Source organism: Manacus candei, unplaced genomic scaffold, assembly GCF_025592945.1.
Source record: "Manacus candei isolate 608988 ecotype Guabito, Panama unplaced genomic scaffold, ASM2559294v1 h1tg000011l, whole genome shotgun sequence".
Lineage (NCBI taxonomy): Eukaryota > Metazoa > Chordata > Aves > Passeriformes > Pipridae > Manacus > Manacus candei.
In genome coordinates this window covers 13,652,311-13,676,363 of record NW_026138059.1, presented here as the reverse complement: position 1 = coordinate 13,676,363, position 24,053 = coordinate 13,652,311, and the positions used below count along the sequence as shown (strand labels likewise).

At 41.0% G+C, this 24,053-nt stretch overlaps 1 protein-coding gene and 1 long non-coding RNA gene across 4 annotated transcripts in view; one reads left to right on the top strand and one right to left on the bottom strand.

The window, feature by feature from the left end:
* Positions 1 to 3,864, top strand: part of ELOVL5 (ELOVL fatty acid elongase 5) — a 40,238-nt gene extending 36,374 nt beyond the window's left edge. For all 3 annotated transcript variants that reach the window (XM_051777888.1, XM_051777887.1, XM_051777889.1), the window contains exons 7-8: positions 369 to 503; positions 1,951 to 3,864. In XM_051777888.1, coding sequence (XP_051633848.1) covers positions 369 to 503; positions 1,951 to 2,082 — 267 coding nt within the window. In that variant the 3' untranslated portion in view covers positions 2,083 to 3,864. The remainder of the gene's footprint in view (positions 1 to 368; positions 504 to 1,950) is intronic.
* On the bottom strand, positions 454 to 20,006 carry LOC127466716 (uncharacterized). Its single transcript, XR_007902829.1, has 2 exons — positions 19,876 to 20,006; positions 454 to 684 (listed from the first exon to the last, which is right to left on the bottom strand). It is a non-coding gene; the product is annotated as an uncharacterized LOC127466716 (long non-coding RNA).
* Between the last annotated feature and the right edge of the window lie 4,047 nt (positions 20,007 to 24,053).

The window sequence follows — 24,053 nt, the reverse complement described above, 5'->3', positions numbered from 1 at the left end:
ATCTTCTGCAACTGAAGCAGTGAGATGCAGATCTACTTCTTTAGGATGGTAGAGTCAAACCCCACTGAGCTGTCACTAGGAAGAAGGTGGTCTTGTTCCTTAGGATATCTGTGAGTCAATTCTGCATTACTTACTCTACTGTTCTGAAATGGAACAATATAAATAAAATAAACAGGCTTAAAGAACAGAATACCACAACCTGAATGTCTGCTAACTCAGGTTTACAGAGAAGATAAACTTGCTAAACACACAATATTATGTATCTTTTACTTGATTTAGAAATACCTGTTGAGATCTTTGTCACTAATGGTTTTTTTCCTTCTTCCATTAATGTGCTCCATTTCTCTTGGTTTTTTTTCTCTCCCCAGATTCAGTTCGTCCTGACAATCTTCCAGACCAGCTGTGGTGTTGTTTGGCCATGTGCATTTCCTCAGGGGTGGCTGTATTTTCAGATTTCTTATATGATTTCTTTGATTATCCTCTTCACAAATTTCTATATTCAGGTAAAAGTAATATTTGTCAACTCTTTCTAGCATTCTGCTGGCAGTATCTCTCTGGAAAGCTGTTTACAGAAAGATATGCTTGAAATGTCCTTTCGCTATCTTCCACTAACATGCACGTGGTTCTTAAAGTATTGCACTTGTTGATCTACTCTCCACTTTCAGATCTTCTGGTGTTTTGTATCTGCAATTCAGAATGATTAGTAATTTCAGTAAGCAGAATGGCACACTAAAGTGGCTTACTAGTGCAATTTTAACTGCAGATAGGGAGAGGAAGCAGCTTTCCGCTCTGAAATAAACCAATAGCATGTGAACCTGTGAAGCACCTGAAGGAATTGTTCATTACTGCTTTGACAAGGAGAAATTCTTGTTTTATATCCAGGGAAACATCTTAAATTCCCAACATAGAGAAATCTGGTTCTGGTTCACCTTTACAGGCATTTGTTTGTATTTTGGAATTTTCCTATGGAAAATTAGTGTTATGAGTTATGTTTCTACAAAGCTGATTTCATGTCTGAACAGATCCAGACTTGGTATGTGTTGTTCTGAGCAGTTCATAACTGGGCTCTGTACAAAGATGCACCCATCTTCAGAAAATCAAACCAGCACAGCCTGCTGTCCCCAAACAAGCAAACTCTGTTACGTTTTAAATGTTTTTTGAGAGATTTGAGCATTGTGGTTCTCATAAGAATGATTCATGGAGGGAAACACTGCAGGCTTTCCCATCTGATCTTTTGCTACTTCTTAAAATCAGTCCGATGATTCCTATCACTTGCTGCATCTGAACATGCTAAGTAAACATTATAGTATATTCCAAATATTACTCAACTTTCTTCATCAATTTTACTTACATTTTAACTTTTAACTACTTAACTTCCTTTCACACACAGAAATTCTGGGAAATGTGCTCTTGTCAGGCAACTGAGCCCCTCCGAAAAAACTAATTAATATCTATTTTTTCTCTAATTTGTTTAGACAGAGTCCCTTGTATCCTGTTAGTTTTGTGATTCTCATGTTGGCCAGTGGAAATTTCTTTCACATTTCTGTCTCTAACTTCCCTCATTGTTCTTGTTTACCTACTCCTTGTTCTGGCTTTGTTCAACATACTGTCACCTGCAGTGCTTCAAACCTCCTTCCTCACTACTTGTTTTGAGTATATTCTTGTGCTGTAGTCTGCTCATAAATTCACTTCCCTTGTTTCTAATTTACAATTAACACAACACTAGCATCATACTGCCAAGCCTTTTTCTTTTCAAGTGAACTAATTCTCTTGCTATGATGAATGAAAGGCATAGTATAGTTTCATACACAAGAAGTGGTAGAGCTTGTTAGGCTCTACCACCGGCACAAGGTCTTTAAAAATGATGAATGCAAGTTTCTAGAGTTACTCTGAGGAAGTGGTTATTTATATCTAATTAAGCAAAACCATGTGTCTTTCCCTATATTCTAGACTTACAACAAGAAGGCATCCTCGAGGAGGAAAGAGTATCAGAACGGCTCTATGGCCACTGCAAACGGGTACACAAACAGCTTTTCTTCCCTTGAGAACAATGTGAAACAAAGGAAACAAAGGAAGGATTGAAGACCAAACTGAAAAACCATTTTGATAACCCCAACAACAAAATCATCTGATTGTAAGCACAATGAGAGTTGTGCACTAATACTCTAATGGCTACTGTAACTATTCCTGCCTAGAATAGTGTGATTTATGTAGGACTTAACCAGTGCAAACACCCTAGAAACTGTATACAGAACATAAAAGTAGGTTAAAGTTTAAAAATAATTCTGGGCTGTCACTGACCCTGCTATAGACTGTGGAAGGGAGTATTACCATATTATCCAACACTGCTGTTGCCTTACTAGTCAATATGATAGGTGCTGAATTATGATTCACAATTTGAAAACACTGTAATCTAAACCTCCATTTTTTTTTTACAATAGATCATGCATGTGATTGTAGAGGTAATTTGTATGATGCTGGTTTCAGTAGATAAACACACATGCCTTAAATTAAAAAGCAGGGCCCAAAGCTTATTACTCGTTTAAAAATTAGGGTTTCAACTTTTCAGTTGACTGACTTTTTATTAAAAAGTCACTTAGAAGAATCCATTGATCATTTTACTGTTCTGTATGTGATACACAATATTACGTATCTCTTACTCGATACAGTGAAATTGGAAATGGTGCATTTAGTTTTGTATATTTGGCTTTGACTAAACAGTCACAAACCAGATGGAAAAATTATTTTACCTTTTTAATAGATCTTATTTTTTTATTTGAAGTATGTCACTGATGTAAAAGTAATTGGCGCTTACACAGTCCAGTAAGATTAAATATTGTCTCTAAGGTTTAGAGCATATACAGGGTGGACCCATCTATTCTTTTCACTTTTTTTCCTTTTTTTTTTTCCTTTCTTATTTCTGAGAATTCTTAAATGCTAAATGAAGAGTGGTTTTTAATATGAAACTGGCAGAGTTTCAAGTGTTATTACCATAGCCATATCCACATTTTAGCAGCTACTGTTTAAGTCTGTGACATATCCAAAGGCGTATTTAAAAGAAGAGACAGAAAGATGCTTTTCTGATGGAATTGTCTGTATTTAAGTTGGTATCTGAACTGTTCTTCATGTAGCATATGTTCACTTTTAAAATGTGCCTAACACAAAGGTGATTTTTTTTCCCAAACAAGCAAGTTTAAACAGTTTGAGTCATACCTGATGTTTTTTAAATGTTACTGAAATGTGCTGGAAATGTCTGTTTCTGTAATGTGAGTTGTGTATATCACTGGTAATGTTTTGGCTTGTTATCTGAGGATTTGGTTTGAGTGCTGGTTAAAGTTACTCCTTCTTGTAAAATCTTGCCTTGCACATATGAGGAGTAAGTTGCAAAGCCAGTATCTGTTGCTGGTGTTCCGCTATCTGCCATGGTGGAGTTTGGCTTATGAGTATTTTATTCATTAAGCTCTGAAAAACTGAATTGTGCAAGACATTCTGCTGGTCATTGCTCAAGTTTAATTATTTTTTTTTTTATATTTATATAAATGCCAGTTTTAACATGTTTAATTGTTTTTAAATCTTTTTTAAAATTTTTGCACATCTCTTAAGGAATTAATAAGTTCTACTAGCCTTGTGGGTTTTCATTCCTTGTTTTGAAGGAGAAGTGTCTTTTATGTTTACATTATCAAAGCTTGTGCTTGTGTCTTCATTTCTAGGTACTGGTTTGCAGAGTCTTTACATAGCTCAGTACAGCAGCTATAATGTTCAAAATAGGCTGTCTAAATGTGCTAGAAATAAACCCTTGGCTCGTCTGAATATACTTCATTGTTAATGTTTGACATGGTTTAATCATTAAAACACTTTTGATGATCTCTGCCTGAATTCTGTGGGTTTGTACAGATTTAATGCATTGCCCCATCCTGTGTCAGGCCAAGGAGGGGCCACCAGGATGGAAGAACAGCTGCAGATATTCAGAAACATTTACTGTACCACAGATCTGGTAACAAATTCTTTACAGAAACCCTTGGCTGTTACTGAACACTGTTCCCTTGCCTGGCTGGTCCATGTGATGGATTAAACCTCCCACTGGGATTACTGACTCACTGAATGCAGAGCAGCCCAAATAGTTCCAAGATGATGAGTGCCAGGTACAAAGCTTGATGTGTCTGAGAGGGACTTTCTGCCTCAGCTGTCCTGTCTATAAAATGGGAATAATACTTCTCTCCAGAACAGGAGTGTTTTTGCAATTTCATTATAGCTCCCCTTGCCCTTAAGTGATGGTTTTGGAGCCCTCTCCAACTTGAGTGTTTAATCAGGACATCACAACACTCTCAGTTAGGCTGGTGATAGACTTGGTAAAACAGAACTACTTATGTAGGTGTTTCCTACATAAGATCAGAGAAATGGGTTTTACACTTCATATGAAAGGCTCGGAGGTTTCATGCTATGCTGGTCTCCTCTGGGAGGTGCTCTGAATGCCTGAGATGGTTGCTAAGACAGTTTCCTCTTCTTCACATGCCAATTCAGCTTTGAAATTGAGTGTTTTTCTAAGCGAGGTTCAGTAAGGTGCAGTTCTTTGGATGATAAGCCAATCTAGAGGAAATACCTGGAAGGCAGAAGCCACAGCACCAACCTGGCCTTCCCCAGTGTGCCAGAGGGGACTGAGCTGCTGCCTCCAAACCTCCCCTTCAAGGTCAGTGGTAAAACGTGATGGCTTTATCATTGTTTTGCACCATGTAGACCCACTGACTTTGGCCAAAACTGGCAGGAGGTGTGATCTTGGGAACAATTATAGCATCAGTAGTGTTCACACCTGCACAGAAGAGACTGTGGCTCCTGGCTACTCTTCTACACTCTCGGCAGCAACTGAAAAAAGTGTCTGAGATGGGTCTGTGTGGGTTGGATCAGACATCACCTTACCATTACTGATGGACCAGGCAGGAACCTTGGTCACCTGGCTGAGCTTCCAGTGCATTACCTGACCTGGAATTAGTAAAAGCCTTTGGATTACCTCCATTCCCTGATCTCCTGCAGTTTTCCTAACAGATAACAGCTGTGATTGGTGCTTGGTATTATGAAAGAGTCCTCAGAAAGGACTTTCTGTGTTGTAAAGGCTGGAGAGATAAAAAAAGACCAACTGCGGCCAAAGGGTTGAAAAAGTTTCACGTAAAGTTGGCTGAGGAGAATGTGATAGTTCAGTAGCTATTTCCAGGGTGAATGACCAAGCTTCAAACTGTTAGGTTAAGATCTTGTGCAGCTCATGAGCTGACCAAATCCCTCCCTGCACTTGGGCCCTACAGCCTGAGTGATGGAGGGAGAAGTGTTAAGCTTTTGTTAAGCTGTGAATGGGATAGATAAGCTTAAAGGCCCAGAACACAGCTTTTCCTAGGGTGGTCCTGGTGTGAAGAACCCAAGTGCTGTGTCACAGATGGGTGAGCCACCCCTGGGGCCAGGATCACTCAGGCACTTGGATTCCTGACTTGGCAGGAAGAAGAAAAGCAGAGAGAACTCTGGAAGTCTTTGCGGTTGATTGTGTATTTTATTTGATGCAAGGCAGATGCTAAGTAAGCGTTGGAGCTTCTGATAGGACATCTACTACCAAAACTAGGGCAAAGAAACCCCCAAAGCCCCAGACCTAATGGAGAGCTGTTCTGGAGGTTGCTTCTGCCTTTGATATGTGGTAGCTGTATTGAGGTGTAAGTTGATAAAATGTGTGTCTCTTGTATGAGACTGGAATGTATATTGTTAAAAGGTATGCATTATTCAAAAAAGGGATGTAAAAGTAAGCTGGATGCTGAAGAAAAGTATAAATAAAATTGGAGGCCGAATTACTTTGACTGTGGATTCTGCTGGGAATCCCCTCAAGGCAGTGCAGGAGATGATAAAATATAGATAGAGATGTCTCGTTAGAGAAATGTGGCTCAGAGTTGTTGGTATCAGTACAGAAATTTAACTTACATTGTCACTATCATCCTCTTGCCAAGAATTACTGAACCAACAAAGGTGATTAGTTGTAATCATCAGGATGTTTCAAGAACTGGCTTATAAAGCAAACTTGAATTCAATTTTCAACTTTTAATCCATTTAATTTAAATAGATGGATATACACAAAGGGGTCCAAATGTTTCTCAGTTTCAGTACAGCACATTTGGATGAGCAGGGGAAGCTGAGTTCCCATGACATGACAGTAGTTGAGGCACTAGATTTTAAGTCAAAGCTGCTAAAATCATCTCAAACAGAAAGGGGAGAAAAGAGCAACAAAGGTCCAGTTTGAAAAATAAGTATCTTTTGTTTCAATCAGTCAAACTGGGATGTGGAGAGGAGGAAAGAAGAGTTACATGTTTTATGTTTCAAGGATATATAATGTAGATACTATATTTTCTGTAGGAAGAATGTAATACGTGGTAGCTGGTGGACTTGATAGTCTGATTTCAGTATGATGAAAGCTTTCTGAATAAATGGGAAGAATGGTTGAGTATAAGGAAGGAAAAATAAAATGAGAGAAAATGTAATGCAGCTTTTCTGGAAATAATCACACCTGACTTACCCATATTGGTTTTTAATAAAAAATAGCATGTAGATAAAGGAAATAAATCTTCCATCCATCTGGAATAGGTTGTATTTTTAATCTTGGAAATTACTATCTAAGCTAGAGGGTGTGGTGACCAGCCACAGGATCTATGGACAAGCAAGGTCAAACTGATGAGCAGTTGGTTTGTCTCAATGCTTTCAGCCTGAACAGAACCCATTATAAATGTTTTAAGACAAAACCTGGTATGAAAAGCAGGACTATTTGCAGTGATATTTGGAGATGACTTTAGGAAGCACTGTCACTGCCAAGGAAGATTACAAACCCCACAGCAACAACCACATGACCTTGATGGCTGGAGTAAGAGATGGGATTAGTGTAAATCCCCCTTAGGCACAAGTAACAGAATTTCAACTGTTTCCACTGGAGTTTTAGTTGGACATGACTGAAGAGGAGAGAAAAAAAAGATTTGAGAACCATCTGTTCAACAACTTATAGCTGCTACTATGAAAAAAAAGGGGAGGGAAGTCTTATTTGTTAATCGGTCCATTTCTAGTAGAAGGAGGAATGTGCTAGAGAGGGAGAATGAGGATGAGGCTCTGGTGGGACTTCCTTTTGAGGAATACACCTGTTCTCAAAAAAACTCCTTCTAAAAGATGCACTGTGCAGAAGAGTTAGGGGGGCAGTCAGAGAAATGGAGAAGTCCTGCAAAATGGGTATTTAGCAAGACCAGGAAGGAATGAGAAGGAATGTAGTCAGACCCAACACAGACATCATGACAGCAGACAGCATGAAGGAAAATGAGCTATTTTAAGTGTGTGACACAAAACAAATGTGTATAAGCTACCCGAGAGTCAACCTAGGCTAGAAATAGGGAAAGGGCCTTTGTTAGTATGGCTCTGGAGCATTTTTGCCATGCATAGTATGACGGTCTGGGGGATTGCTTGAAGACAAGGCACTGGCCTCTTCTAAAGCTTGTAGGACCACAGGGTGTCCTGCTCTGCATTCTGACAAAAAGCAGCTGTTGGTGCCTTTTTGCAAGTATATTTAAGAAAGGGCAAAACACTGCTCAGCAGAGAGAGGAGTGAGGACAAAAGTGTGAGAAACACCCCTGCAGACACCAAGGTGGGAGAGGAAGGATGGGGAGGAGGTGATCTGGGTGCCAGAGCAGATTCCCCTGGAGTCTGTGGAGGAGACCACATCAAAGCAGATATCCACACTGCAGCCCATGGATGACTGCATGGTGGAGCGAGTGGACGTGCTCTGAAGGAAGTGCAGCTTATGGAGAGCCCACACTGGAGCAAATTTATCCCAAGGGACTTCAGCCCCTGGGAAGGACCCATGCTGGAGCATGAGTAGGAAGGAGCAGAGAGGAGCTGCTATGGACTGACCACAGCCACCTCCACACTACTTGGAGCAGGGGGGGTAGTGAAACAGCCTTGGAAGAAGGGGATAGGGAGGTGTTTTAGTTTTTGTCTTTGTATCTCACTATTCAATTCTATTTTAACTGGAAATAAATTATTTTTCCCAGAACCTGTTTTGGCCATGATGATTACTGCTGAGTGACCTTCCTGTCTTTATCTGAAACCTCAAGCTTTTCATCTTATTTCCTCTCCCAATCCTGTTGAGGGGGAGGGAGATCAGCAGCTGAGTGGCCATCTGGCAGGTGGCCAAGGTCACCCCATGCCACCTGGGCACTTTGTCTGCTTACAAATCCAACAGTTTGGGCAGAAGGCAGCTTCCTTGATGATAAGGAAGGTCTACCAAAGGCCCTGAGATACCATGGCACCAGAAGGCCTAAAGTCCTGATACAGCTGGAACTCTTGTAGTCTGGGAAAATATGCCCCCCTGGAGTGAAGCAATCACTCTTTAAAAAGAATTTATCTTGTTTTTTTCAAGTCTAATACATGTCAAAGCAACACATTTTCCAGGAATCTGGCCTGTAATTCTTGGAAAGTTTTTAAAGGCAGTGGAGGAACCTCCTGTTTGCTGCGGGAAGGTAAAGCAGTGGCACAGTGTGTGAAGAAAGCCCATGTTCAGCAGAAAGGTCCTGAATTTCCTCATCAGAGGAATTGCCTCACACCCTTCAGAGGCAGGTGGAGCCCCAGCTTTTCAAACAGGGATGGTCCAGCCATGCAACAGCAAGAAATGGAAAATTGCACTGTTTGCATTTCATTTGGAAACAGGTGAAACTTCAAGGGAACTGAATCTGTTAACATAAAAATGCAATCCCATATGAGTTGTCTACACCTGTGCATTTGCTGCTCCTGAGCTGGTGTAATGGGGAATGCACAACCCCTGTGGCACAATTGCACTTTTACTGCTTCAGACTTGTCTAAGTAGATATTCACAGTGTTTCCACTAGGATTAGCCAGCTCCAGAGCTAATGCTATGTGGTGATAATTTACCTGGTAAAAGTATTTAAAGTGAAGCCAAATGAAATTATTCCATGCATACTGAAGCAAGGTATCGTGGTATTCCTGTAATTGATTAGACATACAGTGTCTCCATCCCATTTAGCAAGTGGGAAATGTCTTCATCAACTGTTCTGTCTGCCACTGGAAGCCAAATGTTTACTAAATGCTACTAATTCAATTTTACCAGCTGTTGTAGGAAATCAGAATCTCAGCTCACTAAGCAGAAATAGGAGCTTTTTGAAAATAAAATTAAAAAGCCAAAAGAGAAATCTGCAGCCTATGCAGTTACCTAATTGCCTTGCTTCGTTTAAAATCAATGGATCTCAGTGCTTCAGGGCCCTTCTAGGTCTAACACTTTTCTGTATATTTAGAAAGGATTGCCTCTGAAAGATCTTCTGTTAATTTATCAATTTGCTTTGCTTCCCACAGCACTTGGGGTTGGAAGGGAGTGTGAGAGCAGCTCTTGGTGTGCTGAGCTAGTAGGGACTTGAGACATCTTAGATGCAAATGCACTTTTGCTCAGTAGAATAGTGATGAGTTTGCCGAAAAGACCAGGAAATACCTCCCATGCATACAGATGGCATAACTATTATCAGCTTACTATTATCAGCTGTGTTTCCTTTTAAAATTGTTTGTACAGATTTTTGCAAATCATCATGAAAAAGACCCTTCTGTTCTCAGAAGTTTAAATAAAGAGCTAAGAAGTCATCTTTACATCTGACTCTGGTTTCCATGTGAAGTAGACTGGAAGAATTGCTGCACAGTCCTGCTGTTATAAAGCTGTACAAGTAGATTTTGAAATGCGTGGGAACTCCTGAAACCAGACCTGGTAATTTGGTGATGGATGCTCTGCTTAGTTTCTCAGCATTTTTTCAATATGCAGTATTTGCCTTGCAAAACAGGAAAATTGGAATAATTAAAACCTCTCATTTGGTCAGAAAGGAGCAACATACGGGGTTTCAGAAACCTGCAAAAGTATGGGGCCAACTACCTGGCTCCATCTGGCCAATAAAAATGATAGTCAGTGTGAGATTTTACTTTATGAAGTACAAGTAAAAAAATCCCAAAACCAACAGAACAAATACCTCCCCCTCAATTCTCTCACAATCAAAACCCATCCATCCCACCCTGCCAGAAGAATACTAAAATGAAACTAAACAAACAAAACAAACAAAAAACTCAAACACAACTATGTTCAGTTTTGCCTTTTGGCCTCAAAATTGGAGAGAGCAGCTCTGAGCAGCATCTGCAGAGGTGACTTACCTCTTGGGCAGATGATTTTAAGGAGGTTTAAGAATGGTGTAAGCAAGCACTGGGATTTTAAATCAAATCCTCCAATAGTCAGGTCTGGTTAAACCCAGAACTGATGTCCCTTTCCGGCTGAGAGGGAGAAGCACAGGAGGTGGCTGTGAGTCCCGATAGGGACGGTGAGCATCTAGGACCAAAAGCGGGGTGGGGGGATAACTGGGGGCTGCGCACCCGAGGGGATGCACTGTGAGCCGATGCCCTCTCCTGGCGGCACCTGTGAGGTGACAGCTGGGGACAGGCTGCTGCTGCCGACACCCTGGAATCAGGAGGATTTCATAGAAAACTGGAGCTGACACCGGTGACAAATATGACAGTATTTAGTATAAGCGAGGATGGTAGATCAATATTTATATCATGATACAGACTTCACAGTCAGAGACTTTTTACTTGCAATTGCACTGTAATATGTTCCTCAAAGACCATGTTTAGCCCCTTCTTAAAAGAGGAAGATGGGGCAGAAAGGCAGGTGTTAAACAGAGCTCCTGACTTATATTGGAAACATCTGCACAGTAGTTTCTAGTAGTAGTACAGATGAACAGAGTATAATTGATTTTGAATAGCAGAGGAATAAACCAGCATGTTGTCTCATGTTGTCTTTTATTTCACGGCTGCAAAGACTCTGTAATCAAGAGCATTTCCTAGTGTGGAAACAGGGGTCATAAAGAAGGAGGAGATTAAAAGCAAGCATATACTACATAATAGCTTTTATGATGCACCTGACCTTGATTGCACAAATAACCTTGGGAATGTTGGCTTTTGGGGAAAAGCAAGAGCTCTTTTTTTTTTTTTTTTTTAATGATCAGAATGCAGATCTGTGTATCCTGATACCCAGGACTGTTTCAGAGCTTTTTACAGGTAGAGGTGAATTTATCTGTTTAAGCGGGGAATAAAAAAGATAAACACTCAAATTCAGCCAAAATCTCAAATCAAATCTATTTTTACATTAAAGCTTAGCCTGTAAGTGTTATTAACATAATACATCATCACCTGTCCAGCACATACAAATGGCTGGTAATTATTTAATAGCATTCAGTATCTATCGTGCTTTATACTAGATAAATTTAGGTGAGCAAACCCCAAAATCTCTGGCCTTGGAAGAGGACCGCAAAGGGTGGTGCTAGGACAGCAGCTCCTCTATATTACAGAAGAAAGCATCCTCCTTGCTGTGACACCTCAGAATAACAAGCAGCTAGTTAGGAAAAAATGAGGAAACACAGTTCAGAGGAAAACATTCACAGTAAGAAGAACACACACAGATTGCTAGAAGAAAAAGCTAATGAGAGGAGAGACTCTAGCAGGCAAGAAAGAAGGATACTCTTGTGGCAGTTTTGAGAAGAGGGACAGGAAAAGAAACTGGAGAATGTGAACTGAATTGCTCTCATTTTCAGCAAGGCAGGGGAGATTCTGCACAGATGAGAACACACCACCAGATCAGAATTCTGATTGGCTGCAGTTACTGTCCGTCTCAGTAGTAGGTGTTTGATGGACACCCAAAACCATCCCTCCTCTCTGCAGAGCAGCCACAGCTCAGGCTTGATGGGTAGGTTTCCTTCAAGCAGCACTAAGAAATGTGTTCTCTGTCTTTACTCCATTCTTTCTTTGGTGTTATGTCAAATGGCCACATACACCATCTAGGCATGGTTTTGTTTCTAAGGATGTTAGTTTGGGTCAAATGATTACCAGTTCTGCTGGCAATCATGCTGCTCTCTTCATCTTGTCTGTACAGAAATCTGGTGCTGGACTTCCACCACATTCACTGATGTTGCTGTTTGCTAGGAGCACCTTCTGGACTTAGCTACCTGGTAATGTTTTCTTTGCTGAAAGCTCTTGTGCATTTTATAACCCTTGTCTCCAGCCTTGATGGCTCTTGTTGAGCAGAATCATTTAAATATCTATAGAGGGAGAAACAAGTTGTCATCAGAGCACCACAAATAGCATCCCAATACTGCTGTTGAAAATAGTGTCACATATTAACCCTTGATGCCTTTAGGACAGTGCAGTTTGGCTAGATGTGGGTTGTGTGGGAACACCTCTCTCCTGGCAGCTGGCCTCTGTCCTGGGCAATGGGAGCTCAGCACAAGCTGAGACTAATTCTGGGGGGAAATTGAAATATGGTGGAGTATGGGGGCAATGGAAGAGGAAGGAAAAGGATTGCTGGTCTTCTTCCCTCAGTCCCATCGATCTTCCTGGGCCCATCCTCAGCACTGTGTTTGGCTGGCTTACGCCCCGGGGAAGTGAAGATGGCCAGTATTTGGGGGCGAGTTTTCACTCTCTCTCCTCCATGATGCTACTGCATTAATATACTGTCCCTTCAGATGCACTCACTGCAATGGTCTGACAAGTTCCCTGGGAACCCCTCCCCTAGGGAATTACCATATCCATTGCCTGAACACCAGGTGTCACTAAGCCTTAAAGACAACATTTCCTTGCTCTTTATTTTAGCTGATATTTTTCAGTTATTTTGTTGAAAATATGGGAGGGGTTCCCTATGGAAAAAATACATCTCCATTTCTGTCAAAATGATCTATAGAGAAACACAACACAAAAATACTCTCCTACAAGCAGTAGTAAAACATAAATTAAAAGAAAACACACAGTCTTAAGTGTCCAGAAGCCTGTTTGATATTTGTCATACTAAAGCAAATGAAAACAAGCCTTGTCACTGCTAAAAGATCAAATCACTTCAGTGAAGCAACATTTTCTCAAAATAATGATCAGAAACATTTATGATTAGACAAGAAGTACATTTTTGTTGCAGAACTGTAATAACTTTGCTGACTGTTGAGAGGCAGGTTCCTCTCAAGGGAAAGGTTATACGTTAATCATTCCTGGTATAATGTGAAGAAACCAGGTCATAAGGACACTGAACACATTCTAAAAATAATGTAATCTGGTGGGGAAATGAAGAGGTCCGCAAGATGCAAAATTACAGGACACTCTGGCTTGACTCTTTTGTCCTTTGAAACTGAAGATCCCAGATCAAATCATACCTGGGTCTTTAGCAGCATGAGACTGCAATATGTACAGGCAGCATCCCATGTTTAACTTTTAATTGAGTGAGGCTGTATACCCAGCTCCACTGGGCTTTTAGGCAATTTGAGATATTTGGGAGCGGCTTGTTTGTAGTTAAGATGTCTGAAATCTCAATTGTCCTCACTTTTCGAGGATGCCTGTGTTTCTAAGTCCTCTGTCTACCAGAGGGCATTGAGATTCAGGGAGCTGCAGAGTAAAGTGGGGGGGACAACTTACTGCAGTCTTCAGCTGCTTGAGGGTGATAAGGAGGAGGAGGAGTAGAATCTCCTTGGAGGGGCACAGCAGAAAATCAAGAGGTACAATGAAAGAACAAATGCATAAGCTGCAGCAAGGGAGGATTAAATGTAAGGAAAGAAATCCTTCACAATGAGAGTAAACTCTGGCACAGGCTTTCTAGAGAGGCTGTGGGATCTCTATATGGAGATGCTCAACTGGTTCGATCCTGAGCATCCTGCTGCAACTCTGAAGTTAGCCTTGCTGTGAGGTAGGTGATCTCCAGAGGGACCCTTTATCCCAAATTATTCTGTGATTGTAGCAGTGCCGAGAGCCAGAGGAGACAGACATCCGAGGTCTAGTTTACAGGGGGAAGCAACTGCAGTAACATTGCTACTCCAAAAAAGTGGAATGCAGTACCTCGGACTCAGCCCAAGCCAAACATGCCCAAATGGGAGTTGCTGCAGTGGAAAGCCAGTGACAGTTTTGTAGCATATGAACTTTGCACAGACGAACTCTGAGAGTGACTGAGAGGTAGCTTGGTTTGTAACCAGCACTACTGAACTACCCCATTAGTAACCCAGTGGTGCTTATTTGTTCCCATGTCCTACAAGGATTTGGTCTAATAGAGGACTGAGCTCTATGGAAAGGCAAGTTATAAAGATGAAATAGAAAACAAAGGTGGAAGAGAAGTGTCTTGCAAACTTGGGGATAAGGGAAGAAAATGTTGACTAGGGCTTGCAGATAATGTTTTTGGAATTTGTTTCTCCAAGGGAACAGCCTGCTATCTCCCACTGAGGGAAATAAAGGCATTTATCAAAGATTTGTTGGTCTTCTTCATCCATGCTCTGTTGAATCACAGCTGGGAGATACTGCCACTCTTTGTGGCAGAATCATGGCTGATGGGACCTACAATTCCTTCTGTTACTGATTACATGGACTGCTAAACCATGCATGTCAACCACTCTTAAACTGGCACACCTTTCAGTCCTGACTGTCAACACTTGCTGTTTCCAAGCTTCAAGTGGTGCAGAAGACAGCTTTGTTCCTGCCCTGGGACACTTTGTCCTCCTGCTCTGTCACAGCCCTGAGGGAACATTGCTGACTCCTTCCTGTAATTGCCTCCAAGTGGCAAAGACTCCCGAGATCAGGGAGCCTGAATCATGTGTAGTGGGGTTTTGCCTTTTTTTTTTTGGTCTCTATTCTCATTCTGTCCACAGACTGTAAAATACACAGATCTCTATCAGTTTAATGTGGTTATGAAAGTAAAAGCACACGAAGGAAGACAAAGAAAACAAGATGGCCAGGGCAGCCGGCAGGTTGGGTGTGGTGCATGCTCACCCAGGAGCACAGGGATTGAAGTGACTCACTGATACAGCAACATGGAGGCACAGGGAGCCTCTCCAACATTTTCAGCTAGCGAGATCATTTATTATAGTGAAATGATTCAGTGACCTTAAGAAGCAGCCAGAGGCTTTCTCTGGAGACTGCTGAAGAGGCCAAGTAACCTAATAGATGGGAAACTGCACTGAATACTTTTTTTCTTGGTCTCTTTAACGATCTCATCACACACAGCCCATTTCAGCTCTCTGAAAATAGTTGGCAAGTTATTCTTGAGATTTTCCAATCATTTTAGCGCTGGTAATCAATTACCACTGAGAAGTATAAAGCATATTTTAGCCGTGTAGTATTTATTTTTCAATGTATTTTTGAGACCTTCTGTAACATAAGTGTCCATTCCTTATTTATTAAGGTCACTATAGAGCACTTTCCTCTAGAAAAATAAAAATAAAAATCCACCTTAAGTCAAAACTGGAAAAACACTGTGTATTTGGGCACAAACTGCACATAGTTTGGACTAGAAAGAAGCAATTCAGACAAGCAGTGAGTTTAGGTGACTTTCAAAGTTTGTTACTCCCAGCTTTACAGTTCTGGAACATTTTTTAAATTTCACGTATCTGTGCTAAATATGAAGGCACAGCATGTGAAACTGGAGCTAGTAACATCCAGAACAAGCAGACAGTGTCTGTCCACAAAACAATTTGAGCACCTTATACACATCCCTTTCAAACTTGTGGTTAGGGATTGTTGCTTCCAGTTCCCACCCAATTCAAATGGGAGTTTGCCCTTTACGCAGCTTAGGTGACGGTGATTCCTGAAGTTATGCTGGAGCATTTCCAGCACTGTAGGGCCCTCTGTGCCATCTCTGTGGAAACTGCTGATTTCTCAAGATCCTGAAAGTCAGTCCAAGTTTTCTGCTGCCTGTAAACTACAGGCAGCAGCTTTACTACAGTAAAGCTCTGGTTTCATACTAACAAAGGCACAATATAAAGAAAGTAAGGAAAGCAGGAAAACTGACACAGGCAGCCGACTGCCCCACAGCATTTTAACCAGAGATCCTTACAGGGGCTGTTTAGCCAAGGAAGGGTTCGAAGGTGGTTGGAAGTAATTTTACCTTGTGAACAATCTCCATAGGTTGTCAAAGACAGTGACAGAAAATGGACCAGAGCAAAGTGTAAGGGCGTGTTGCACATCTTACATCTGCACAAAGTCCTTTCCCATCTTGTTCTCTGTTTTCCCTCAGTGTTGTGTAACGTGGTGGATATGATATTAACAGGGGATGTTTATCCCAAATCCGGCCATTTATTTTCTTATTTGCCCTAAGAAGATGTTTGTTCTGAATGAGATGACTGATTCAAGTTTTTTTTTCCTTTTGAAGAATTTGCTGAATGGGAGTGAAAGAGGCAGCTTTCCCTGAATGCGTAACCACTTAAACTTTGCATTCCAAGAAGTTACATGTTTTTGCTTTTTTTTTTTTTTCTGTTATGTGACTAATAGATGTCGTAGTGATTGCTGTAGTCATGGCTGAAAAGCCCCTTTGCACAAGTTCCTTATATATAAATAAGGGAGTTTCGTGGCTTAAAAAAAAACCTTGATGAGCTCAGCTGTTGCTGACAGCAGCAGTCTCCACCTCTGGGATGGTCACTCACTAAAGGCCCAATACCCAGTCCCAGTCCTCACTTTCCACATGTGCCTCAGAGAAGCTGCATGACCAAGTTTTTATGTCAGTAGCCAGTATGGGCCTTTTCTTCATGTTGCTTTTTTCTGGTTTTCTATACAAAAACTTCTTGGGACTAATTTCTGTGATTCAACTGCCTTAAGGGTCAATATATGATAGAAATCTTATGTGCCCCCAAATATGCACAGTAACAGCAAGATTAGAAAACATCATCTTTATGTGCAAGGTAATTTATAAGAGCGTCTCTTGCATGTACCTACTTAAAACTCATATATTTCAAGTATTTTACATTTTACATGAGGAGGAAGGTCAGCAAAATGAAGTGGGTGAACAGCAGCTAAGAATGCAAATCATCATTTGCAAAGCCAGAGGACTAAGCTGTAGTCAATCCACATGGAAAGGAGAGAGGGTTCACCTGGTGAAGAGGGAGTAGTGAAAATTTGTTTCTGACCAGAGTGCAGGCACAAGCTTTTGAAGAAGGTATGAAAACTGCTGCCCATTAGAGCACTAGGACACCACTATTTTAGAAGCACTCTTGAAGTTGTAATGTCTCATATGGAGCTTCCCAGATTAATTTGCTGCCTTTTTCAAGGTGAATTAGAGTCATGCACATTCTGTGGAAGGAACAGACAAGAACATTCTGACTTTGTTTGTCTTTATCACTTTGCAAGAACTTCTGTCTAGCAGCCTTGAAAGTAATTGGGAAGGGAGAAGGGTGTAAAAAGCAATTTTCACTTGTTTATCAACAACAATAAAAATGGCTTTTTGGCATAAAATTAGATGATCCCCAAAGAAGCACCTAGCTAAAATCCAACTAGAAGAAAGGTAATTCAGAAAACAGCAGTAAAATTATTTTGGTATCAGTGCTTTGTAGTGAGCTGTGCAGCACTATGGGTCCACTGTTTCCATAAGGTTAATATATATAAATAATACCACATAATCAGTAAGACTTCCTGCCATACCCAGACCATGGGTGTACCCACAGGCTTCTGCCCAAACACACAGATTCCCTGTCTGCTGTCACCTCTCATTTGTTGTCTTCCTGCTCCTGGTGGCCCCACAGAGGGGAACTGGTGCCAAGGTTTGAGGTTTCAGGAAAGTTGATGACAACTTGCATTTGGTCAATGCACACCGTGCCATAGCTTCTGTCCTAGATCTCTGCTGTCCTATGTCAGTGCCAGTAGCAATGTCCCTGGCTCTGTGGGACCAGGACCATGCTGCACAGTGCCCTCCCTCGCTGCTGTCACAGATACAAGTCTGAAGGCTTTAGTTCAGTAACAGTCTGTGCAGAAAAAGCTGCTGGGCTTCATCTTCATGAAGGACAAATGGACAAGCAAAACACAGAGAAAGTGAAAGACAGGCTTGTCCTTCTGTGCTGATAGCAGTAGGATGTGTAAGGAAACCCAGTGGTACTTATCAAACTCCTGCTGCAGTTTGTGCCACAGCATGATAGTGCCTACGTAGGCAGTCACTGGAGTGTGTCATCAAATTACCTGAAAATTGCTGCACCGTGTTATTAGATACGCTGAAAACTGTACTGTATCTTGTTTCAAACACAGAGTCCGTCTTCCAAAGGGGCAGTGGTTTGTTCGGAGCAGACACAGAACAACTTGCAATACCAGGCCGCTCATGTGGGTGGGCTTTTATAGCAAGGCTGGTCTGACGCTCGTCAAACTGAGCAGAAAGACAGAAAGAAATTCTCCTGTCATGATGTAGTGCCAGACAGAAAAATTACAGCCAGCAGAGCTAAGTAACCTTGGCACAGCAACCTGGTAATGCAGCTGCACAGCTTCCAGCACCTAATCAGCTACCTTGCTTTATTAGAGACATACCTAGATTTTGGTGAGCTTGGGGTTCAGGTTGCAGGAGTGCCTGACAAGTTAGTCACTCATTCTGCAAACATGACTCAATCAAGGCAAAAGAGGGGAGGTCAGCCTCAGAGCTAAAGAACAAAGCAGCCATTCTAAGCTATTAGTTTTGCTCCCTATTATTTTATATGTAAAAACAACTTGGAAAAGCTGTAAGTATTGTGGACACTGTACTGTGCACTTTCCAGCTAGCTGGGGGATAGGTGAGTGTGAGTGAAGAAAGAAAGCAGGGCAAGGGACATGGGGAACAATGCTGATGTCACCACTTCTAGGAAATTCATCTGTTAGCATGTGAGGACCTTAGCTGCAGTGGATTTTTAGAGAACAAGGTGTTGTCTTGTGCCATTGGATTACATGATTTGTGTTACAGGTGTCCTAATATGAATCTGTGCTGTGAAGTGGCTACCACAGCTAGAACCAGGAGAAAATACAGGGAGGGTTCACAGGCCTTTTGTAGAGGGAAACAAATGGTGGGAGTGAATTCCTTCCTATGGGGATATGGTGGGTATCAGACACCAGCTCAGAAGACTGAGAAACTCAGTTGGGCCCCCTGCTCCTGGGGTAGATACAATAGCAAGGACAGAGAGAACTTACAAGAAAGCAGATTTTTTTTTCAAGCCAGTCTTGAGAAAGAGACAGCTTAGAAGTGCACTGATGTGATAGATGGATATTGAATGAGAAAAGATCATGTTGGCCATAATGTTGACAAAGAAAGAGGCAATAATTATCACCTGATCAGTACTGTCAGGGACTGCCCATGTGGGTGGACATATCTGTCTGGATCTGGCTTGTTTCCAGTTCCCATAAGGCAGAAGTGCAGCTGGCCTTCACAAGTTTTGCTGAGTACCTACAGAAATAGTTGCTGGGAACTGCTGTGAAGGTGAAGGAGAAAATGTTTGTAAAGAGGATATTGGAGCAACTTTTGTTGAGTTGCAGTAGAAGAGGCCAATGGCATGTAGGGAATTCCAAGGTGTGACAGAAACAACCTCAGGAAGCTACACCAGACTGCCAAGCCTAGGCTTATAGCTGGGATTCCTCTCTCCTAAAGCAACAGAGATAGCACCTGGAATCAAAAAGATAATCAATCATAATCTGGCATTCCACAAACTGTAAAAGATCTGATCTTATGTCACTGTTAAAATTTCCACCAATCCCTTGGATACTGAGCCCAGTCTGATGGGAAAAATAGCTACGATTTCTCAGGAGTAAAGCAAGCTATGCCCTGTTGCAAAGTAAGCAACCAGAACAAAACTCAGTTTCTCCCACACTATGGGAGTTGCCCAGGCTGTGGGAAAATTCCTCTAGTTCTTAAAAGTATGGCAGACCAAACTAGTTAGTTTTATAGTTCTGCCTGAACACTTGAATCTGTGAGATAAAGTAGTCTATAGAAAGGGGAACACATGTAGGATCTCCCCAGCAGCTGATTATACCAGAAACAGTGGCTGTTCTGAAGTTAGGGCATGATTAACTGACAGGAATTTATTTTGGAATTACCTGCAGCTGAGGATGGATTCAGTAGATATGATTCTCCACCTGACCATGGAAAAAAGCAGCACGTGCTGTCAGAGGTATCAGAAATGAGGCAGTTCCTACAACACAAAAATTAGAATGCATATTGCAACAAGAGAGTGGGAACAAGGAAAATTATAATCATAGTGGTATACCAAATTCCTGTTGTGGAGCAGATGGACATGAAAGACAACTCATTTAGCAATTACACATTCTTTAAATCACAACAGGTGAAATTACAGAATTGCAAGGAAGAGAAAAGCAAGTGTCAATCCATGAGATGGGATTTTGCATGCATGTGATGTTCATGCCAGGCAGAATTGCAGAATTAAATGTATTTGCACCAGATGCAAAAGCAAGGTGAGGAGTGGAATGTCAGATCAAGAAACAAAATGAGTGAATGCACTAGGCTTTGAAAACTAGCAAAATAAGAAAGCAGAATGGCCATAAACTAAAGTAATTTTTAAATTACATCATAATACCGTCACCAAGAGATTGTAATAGTTAAGCATATGACCCATAAAAAGCATTCCAACTAAAATTTTAGATAATCCATGAAAGCCAGTGATTTCAGTGAAAGCATTTGAATTTATGATCTCAGTGAAAAAGCAAACAAACAAATAAAGCCACACAAACACAAAGCCAAAACCAAAAATCCACCAATATATATGATTTATACAGTCAAGAAGATCACAGAATCACAAAGTATTCTGAGTTGGAAGGGACCCACAAGGATCTTCAAGTCCAAATCTTAAGGGAATGGCCCATACGGGAATCAAACCCACATGCTTTGCGAAGTGTCTGATATGTTAAGGGAAAAAAATTAAAGAGATCAATAAAGTGAATAAAAAGCTAGACTTCACTGCCAAAGCATTACATCTTGTAGCTTTAATAAAGAACTGCCAAGGAATAAAGTAAATATGTATTTGCATACACTCAAGTATCCAAACAGATAATTAAAAAGAGCTCAGGTCCCAAACCTTTCACTTGGAACTATGTTCTTCACATGGAAGAAAAAGATACATTCATAGCAGTTGATGCTATAACACTACCCTGGAGAGAGGGGGGGAAAAAAGGAGCTTTCAAAGGATTATTGATAGCATTCTGTTCAATAGTAAGTCATTCAACTACCAGACTACCAGCTGAGAACACTGCTTAGGAGATAATGTACAGGTGGAGGAACATCAGTTTCCTCAAGAAGAGGGACTGAGAGGCCTGGCAGAGATATTTACTCTATGTGATATGAGTGGGTGGACATGAGGTTCATGTGGCAGAGCCTATGACAAATCGTGTCCCCAAGTGCATCTCTCAGCTGTAAATAGCCAGGGAAGTAAATAGAAAATGAAAAATGAGAATATTGCAGCTGAATGACTGTTTAGCTGACACAGGAAAAGCTGAGAGGATTGAAAGCTGTTCAGTAAGAGCAGTTCAAGAAATTACCATGTCAACAGCAGGATTTGAAAAATCCCCTTATTAAGGTGCTACGATGTGCATCTCTGGTCTGTGCAACACCAGCAGGCAACACACAGCACCTCCCAAGTGGTCTGGCAGAACCACCCTGAGCAGCTGTACTGAGTAGTGACCTAACCCCATGAGGGCAAGGGTGATGCAAGCTACATATTTGTAGCCTGATAAAAAAGAGTCCAAGACATTCATCAGTGTTTGAGCTCTGAGCTGAATTCTCTGCTAATCTGTCTGGTTTATAATCTACAGTGTAGATGTGTCTGTTTTACATGAAGTGACCAGCAGAGAACCCTGCAGAATATGTCACTTGAGACAGCACTCTAGAAAGAGGATATCTGGAACAAGTAGGAAACAAAATTTTTAAATAAAAGCATTTTTTAAAAAATTGTTCAATGAGTGTGACTGGAGCAGCCAAGCTAGAAGAACTACACTACCTGTGGCAGGAAGAATGTAGCAATGAACCATGGGAGTTGTGGTCTCCCGGGTTCTCAGACAATATTTGATTGTCATTGGTTAGAGGGTCACGTGACATGTTCAGGTGTGGTATTTAAACCTTGGCAGTTTGAATAAACGGTAATTCTGCTCTGGCACTTGTTCGTGTTTGAGTGGGGTTCGTGCCTTGAACAGCACCTCAACTACCTACAACTGACTTCTTATCTAGAGCAGTCCAGAATTCAGAAATATGGTAACTGACCAAAAATATGAGATTATCAGCCGGTTCTAATCTCAAGGGCCAGTTTTGAGAAAAGAATTAAAGAGAAACAAAGGATAAACAAAACCAACCAAGGATTTAAAAGTACTTCCATCTCCAAATATGTCCATCTTTCTTTCAAAGAACCAGACCACAAGGCAGAAACCTTCACTTTTGGATACTGAATGGTGAAGACAGCATAAGCATTTCAAATGATGTTGAATACAGGGGTAGCCAACTTGAGGATACATCAGGGCAACCTGGGAACAAAAGTTTGTCTCCAGAAAATGAGCAACACCCCCAATGCTTTTTTCCACAGGCAGAATCTATCTCCTCATTACAAATTATGTGTCTATTTGTAGTGAGTTTATGCTCCACATCTGGGAGATAATCATGTTGCTTCATCCTACTGCTTAAGTTTATCAAATAGCAAGATTGAACTGGAAGATAAAATTGTTACTTTTAAGTTTACAGAATGTTTTTTTGGGAAAAAAAAAAAAAAACCAACAAAAAACAAACAAAAAAACAGGCTAAATTGGAGAAATATCCTTCAAGGAGTATCAGTAGCACCTTGGTATAAGAGACTTGTCATCCAAACATGCTTGTTCCTTGGTTCCTGTGGTGCTGCACGATGAAACTCAGTAGTAATGAAAGTGAGACCAAAGAAGGATAAGAAGCATGCAAAGGCAAACACCTGCTGTGGAGGAGAAGCAGGAGAGCTCCCACTAGGAGGGAGGAACTTTCAGTGTTAGGGAAAACCATGCAGTTGAAGGCAGGGCACAAAGAAGTCATGGAAGATAGTGCAATATAGGCTGTTGGCAGGACAGGTAAGTCAGATCATGTAAAGGTCCACTGACTGCACCTGAGATGAGTTAGAGGTTGTCATTGCTGAAAGATGACACCAAAGATCAAAAGGAAGACTGATGGGAGCACTGACAAAAGCACCTTCTTCATGTGGTGGTAGAAAAATACAAGAAAAGAGCCTGACTGCTCTGTGACAGGTGACATCCACATGTTCCTGGTGCCAGCCACTGTCCTTCAGCAGAGCTGGGCAGCCAGACAGCGGAGGGCAACCCTTGCAGCAACAGCTGCTTTCCTCAGTGCTGCTCTGCAGGGTTTGCACAGCCCTCTCCAGAGTGGGAGCCTGAATGCAAGAAGCTTTTTTCAGCTCCGGGACTTTTTCCAGTCCTTGATCTCCTTGTAGATGGCTGCTGAAGAACTCCTGACATCTATTTGTGGTTATAGTCTGCCAGACTGTTCTTCCAAATAAGAGCTTGCAGATTATATTGATTTAATTTAACTTCTAAGCTCATGCAAATTGGTAATATACATAATTTCTTTTAAAAATTCATAGTCCTTTTCCTAAATGGTCAACACCAAGTACTTCTAAGGAAAATAGAAGAAATCTTCCTAATCCTTGCTAGTTAAAAATTTTCAAAAATCATAAAATACAAGGCTTAATATCTCGTTCTAAATGTATTATAACATATTTCAGATATTATACAGATTAAGTAGCAGATCTTCAGATATTATTTCTTTCCTATGTTTTTGATTTTGTCTTGTCTAGTGTTAAACCTTCATGACATACTAGACCAACACTAGTAGTAATGCTGTAGCATAAGAGTCTAAAGGAATAAGTGCAAGGCTTGTAGGGAGAAGGAAATAATCTTCATTAGACAAACTGATACTAATTATATAGTGATCAAAAAATACATTTCTTTGCCTCGTTTTTGAATTTACCAATTGCTTTCACTCTGTGCTCCTGGGCTCTTGGGCAGTTAAATGAGAATCACTTCCTGCTCCCTCTACACCCTTCTGTATTTTAGGAGGGGGGAAGGGGAGGGGAGAGAAAACTATATTTCAAACCTAAGAAGTTATAAAGCTGCTACATTTTAGTAATAATTAAAGATACACAAATAACAATCATAAATTTGATATGCCACATCATCCTTCAATTAGTGCTCAGATTTTTGCTGCTATTTCATCCTTTGCTTTCAAGTATCTAACT